Source organism: Danio rerio, chromosome 14 (assembly GCF_052040795.2).
Source record: "Danio rerio strain M-AB ecotype USA chromosome 14, GRCz13ab, whole genome shotgun sequence".
Classification (NCBI taxonomy): Eukaryota; Metazoa; Chordata; class Actinopteri; order Cypriniformes; family Danionidae; genus Danio; species Danio rerio.
Genome location: NC_141034.1, coordinates 1881799 through 1887500, shown reverse-complemented (window position 1 = coordinate 1887500; position 5702 = coordinate 1881799). Strand labels below are relative to the sequence as shown.

Here is a 5702-nt window from a genome sequence, read left to right as displayed (position 1 = left end):
AATGCTAAAAACCTTTAATCATTGACTTCAATTGTATTTGTTTTTATGGATGTCAATGGTTACAGGTTTTTCACTGTTTTCAAAAATATCTTCTCATTTCAAACCTTCATAAGCTTCTTTTTTGTTAAACACTAAAGAATATACTTTAAAGAATGTTAAAAACCTGTAACTATTGACTTCAATGGTGTTTGTTTGTATGGCTGCCGATGGTTACAGATTTTCCGCTGTCTTCAAAAATATCCCCTCATTTCAAACCTTCATGAGCTTCTTTTGTTAAACACTAAAGAAGATACTTTAAAGAATGCAACAAACCTGTAACTATTGACTACAATGGTATTTGTTTTCATGGATGTCAATGGTTACAGGTTTTCAGCTGTCTTCAAAAATATCTTCTCATTTTAAACCTTCATGAGCTTTTTTTTTTGTGAAACACTGAAGAAGATACTTTGAAGAATGCTAAAAACCTGTAACTATTGAATGCAATGGTCTTTGTTTTTATGGATGTCAATGGTTACAGGTTTATAGCTATCTTCAAAAATATCCCCTCATTTCAAACCTTCATGAGCTTCTTTATTTTGTTAAACACTAAAGAAGAGACTTTCAAGAATGCTAAAAACCTGTAACTATTGACTTCAAAGGTGTTTGTTTTTATGGATGTAGATGGTTACAGATTTTCATCTGTCTTCAAAAATATCTTCTCATTTCAAACCTTCATGAGCTTCTTTCTTTTGTTAAACACTGAAGAAGATACTTTGAAAAATGCTAAAAACCTGTAACTATTGAATGCAATGGTCTTTGTTTTTATGGATGTCAATGGTTAAATGTTTATAGCTGTCTTCAAAAATATCCCCTCATTTCAAACCTTCATGAGCTTCTTTATTTTGTTGAACACTAAAGAAGATACTTTGAAGAATGCTAAAAACCTTTAATCATTGACTTCGATTGTATTTGTTTTTATGGATGACAATGGTTACAGGTTTTTCACTGTTTTAAAAAAAAGAAGATACTTTGAAGAATGCTAAAAACCTGTAACTATTGACTTCAATTGTGTTTGTTTTTATGGCTGCCGATGGTTACAGATTTTCCGCTGTCTTCAAAAATATCCCCTCATTTCAAACCTTTATGGGCTTCTTTTGTTAAACAATAAAGAAGATACTTTGAAGAATGCTACAAACCTGTAACTATTGACTTCAATGGTATCTGTTTTCATGGATGTCAATGTTTACAGGTTTTCAGCTGTCTTATTTTTGAAGAAAGCTAGAAACCTGTACACATTGACATCCATTAAAACCAAATACCATTGAAGTCAATAGATACAGGTTTGTAGCATTCTTCAAAGTATCTTCTTTAGTGTTTAACAAAAGAAAGAAGCAGATAAAGGTTTGAAATGAGGTTTGACACACACACACACACACACACTCAACTTACACACTGTAATTAAGATTAGTGGCAATGAAAAGTTCAACTTCATATTTACAGACAAACTTCCCCTAGACATAATGACTTTTATACTGTGTTTTATTGACTTATGGGGACATTCCATAGGTTTCCATTGGGTTTTACTGTACACGTGACTATCTGTACTTTCTGTGCAATTTAAAAGCATTTTATACTTCTAATAATACTTCTAGTGTCATTATGCAAATTTGTGTCCAGATATATGACAAAAACGTACACACACATATACACACACACACACACACACACACACACACACACACACACACACACGCACACACACACACACACTTCTGCTAGTTCGTTGGCCTACTTCCTCTCAGAGTAACTTCCTGTGCAACACCGCACACACACACACACAGATACACGCCGCCATCAGCGTGTTTACAATTCATTTAACATCCAATAAGAAACTCATCAGCATTCACAAGATCAGATCAGCTTTTACTCTGAGTTCTGATAAGTTTTCACATGTATAACATCCTAATGTCCTCCAACAAACTCGCAGCCGGCTACAGATGTGCTGACTACACATCACACTGCACAACCCAAAGCATTCACGTTCAGTTCAAGACGCACACAAATAACTTAAGTTAGCTTGTGTGAATTTTAGAATTGCTGGACACATAAACCACATATATCTGAGCTGTTCGCTTGAGTTAATGATTAAGTATTTAAAATGCAATATGCATGTCATGTTTCTTCCCAAAAGGTGGTTATTTGGTCATTTTATATATATATATATATACAGATGAAGTCAGAATTATTCACCACCTTTTGATTTTTAACAGAGCAAGGAAATTTTCACAGTATGTCTGATAATATTTTTTCTTCTGGAGAAAGTCTTTTTTTTCGGCTTGAATAAAAGCAGTTATTATTTTTTTTAAAAAACACTTTTGGGACTAAATTATTAGCCTCTTTAAGCTATTTTTTTTTCCCGATATTCTACAGAACAAACCATCGTTATACAATAACTTGCCTAATTACCCTAATCTGCCTAGTTAACCTAATTACCCTAGTGAAGCCTTTTAATGTCACTTTAAGCTGTATAGAAGTGTCTTGAAGAATATCTATTAAAATATTATTTACTGTCATCATGACAAAGACAAAATAATTCAGTTATTAGAAATAGGTTTTAAAACTATTATGCTTAGAAATGTGCTGAAACAATCTTCCCAGAACAGAACAGAAATTGGGGGAAAAAATAAACAGGGGTGCTAATAATTCAGGGGGGCTAATAATTCTGACCTCAACTGTATGTGTGTAAATATATATATATATATATATATATATATATATATATATATATATATATATATATATATATATATATATATATATATATATATATATATATATATATATATATATATTTATTTATTTATTTATTTATTTATATGGTGTATATAACTAGGCAGGTTAGGGTAATTAGGCAAGTTATTGTATAATGATGGTTTGTTCTGTAGACTATCGGGAAAAAAATTGCTTAAAGGGGCTACTAATATTGACCTTAAAATGGTGTTTAAAACATTAAAAACTATTTATATATTTCTATTTCTAGCCTAAATAAAGCTACACTTCAAGGGATAAAACATAGTTGTTAGAAGCAAAATAACTGTGCATAAATATTTGGCCTTTACATAAAAAAAAAAAAAAAATATATATATATATATATATATATATATATATATATATATATATATATATATATATATATATATATATATATATATATATATATTTATTTATTTATTTATTTTTTTTTTTTTTTATGGAAGGAAAATGAATTCATGCAAATAAACATTTGGCCATTACATAAAAAATAGAGAAGGAAAATAATAATAAATAACAATGCTCATGCAGGTGACGCCGTGGCGCAGTAGCTAGTGCTATCGCCTCACAGCAAGAAGGTCGCTGGTTTGAGCCTCAGGTGCGTCAGCTGGCATTTCTGTGTGGAGTTTGCATGTTCTCCCTGTGTTGGTGTGGGTTTCCTCCGGGTGCTCCGGTTCCCCCACAGTCCAAATACATGCGCTATAGGGGAATTGGGTAAGTTGTCTGTAGTGTATGAGTGAGAATGAGTGTTTAGATGTTTCCCAGGGATGGGTTGCAGCAGGAAGGGCATCCACTGTGTAAAACATATCCTGGATAAGTTGGCGGTTCATTCCGCTGTGGCGACCCCAGATTAATATAGGGACTAAGCTGAAAATGAATGAATGACTGAATAATCATTTTTATTTTAATATAGGGACTATGTATAATTAATACAGGGACTTTTATATAACAAAGTTAAGGATATTATTTATTTATGACAACTAATCGCTTTAAAAGCACTAGACTTACTTTGTTAAGTCAACTAAACATTTTAAAAGCAATGTTTTTCCCACGGGTGAGGCAGTAGGTAGTGCTGTCGCCTCACAGCAAGAAGGTCGCTGGGTCGCGAGTTCGAACCTCGGCTCAGTTGGCGTTTCTGTGTGGAGTTTGCATGTTCTCCCTGCCTTCGCGTGGGTTTCCTCCGGGTGCTCCGGTTTCCCCCACAGTCCAAACACATGCGGTACAGGTGAATTGGGTAGGCTAAATTGTCCGTAGTGTGTGTGAATGTGTGGGTGGATGTTTCCCAGAGATGGGTTGCGGCTTGAAGGGCATCCGCTGCGTAAAAACTTGCTGGATAAGTTGGCGGTTCATTCCGCTGTGGTGACCCCGGATTAATAAAGGGACTAAGCCGACAAGAAAATGAATGAATGAATGAATGAATGTTTTTCCCACTCTATAAAGTAAAGTAAGCGAATCGCTTTAAAATATTGATATTAATAATAAAATATTTTTTTGAAAGGAAAATAACTTGATGTGCATCAATATTTGACCTTTACGTTTAGACATTTTTTTTAGAGTTTTCAAATTTAAAACTCTAATATAACAATTTCAGTAGGAAAATAAAAGTTTGCAACTGCCTAAAAGCCTCTTCTTCTATATGATCTTACACTTTTTGATCACACACTTGTGTATGTTCTTCAAATATGAGCACATTTTGAATTTTTGCCTTATGTGAAACATCTAACGATCAAAAATCAAGCTATTAACCTTTCAGTTTCAATTGTGCACTAATTTAGTGTAGGTCTCCATGTTGCTCACTGTTGCACAAATCTAAAAGCACATCTACAGCATTCAGCAGACAACCTAAAACAAGTAAATCCCTTCAACTCCAAAAACTCAAGAAACTGCATAATATATCAACTGATTTGGTTGCAATGAATGATAATGTAACCAGTCATTAAATCCGAGACACATTTTTAGAGCTGAAAGCCGAATAACAAGCCGTATTTAACGCTTCAGTTCAGCTTGCTTATGCATTTTAAACGTCACGTTCACTCAACATATGCATAAATCTGAATATTTGCTGCGTTTCAAAGCAAACACGAATGTGAGATGATAAAACTCTGCAATCAGTTTAGGCCAGTGACTGTTGGGCGGCTTGACGGATCGGTCTCCGGCCACATCCTGAGATATAGGAACTAAACTTGAGCAACTACAGACGCCTGCTGCAAAGAGATATACACAAACACACACACCAAATGCACGGAAAACATTCCCAATCACAGGTGTATCTCACACACACACATTAATAAACAACAAAACTCACCGACTCCATATCTTTCAGTGTTTGTTTTTGTCCAAGGAGCCATTGGTTGGACTATGAAGCGCACTTCTGCGTCTGTATTTTCTCTTTCGGAGTATCTCAGTTCCTTTCTTATGCTATTTTTTTGGGTGGTGAGAGATGTTCAGTATGAAGCGCTCCTCCTACTCTCTCACTGACTGCCGGCTTCTTCCTCTTCCTCTTTTGGCCTTTATATTTCATTGGGGTGAAGTTGGTTTGACATTCGCACATTCAGACTTTCTCGCTAATGTTATATTTTTAGAAAAGTGTTCTTTGCAAATTGTACATCATACTCATATAATCAGCAGTCAGTGACTATTACAGTACAGCATTGTGCATAATTAACACAAAATAAGGTCAGGAATCTTGGTGTGACTCTGGAGACAGATCTGAGTTTCAATAGTCATGTCAAAGCAGGCAGTAAATCAGCATACTGTCATCTCAAAAACATTACAAGGTAATCAGTAATCAGATGCTTTGTTTCCAGTGAGGATTTGGAGAAACTTGTTGATGCTTTTATCAGCAGCAGGGTGGATTACTGTAATAGACTCCTCCTTCCCAAAAAGACAATCAGACAGTTGCAGCTCATCCA

At 34.4% G+C, this 5702-nt stretch overlaps 1 protein-coding gene across 1 annotated transcript in view; it reads right to left on the bottom strand.

Annotated features, from left to right (window-relative positions):
• The window catches only part of dock2 (dedicator of cytokinesis 2), a 158858-nt gene extending 153575 nt beyond the window's left edge, over nt 1-5283 (bottom strand). Inside the window, 1 exon segment of the mRNA NM_001440749.1 lies at nt 5096-5283. Coding sequence (NP_001427678.1) covers nt 5096-5138 — 43 coding nt within the window. The 5' untranslated portion in view covers nt 5139-5283.
• Nucleotides 5284-5702: the final 419 nt, after the last annotated feature.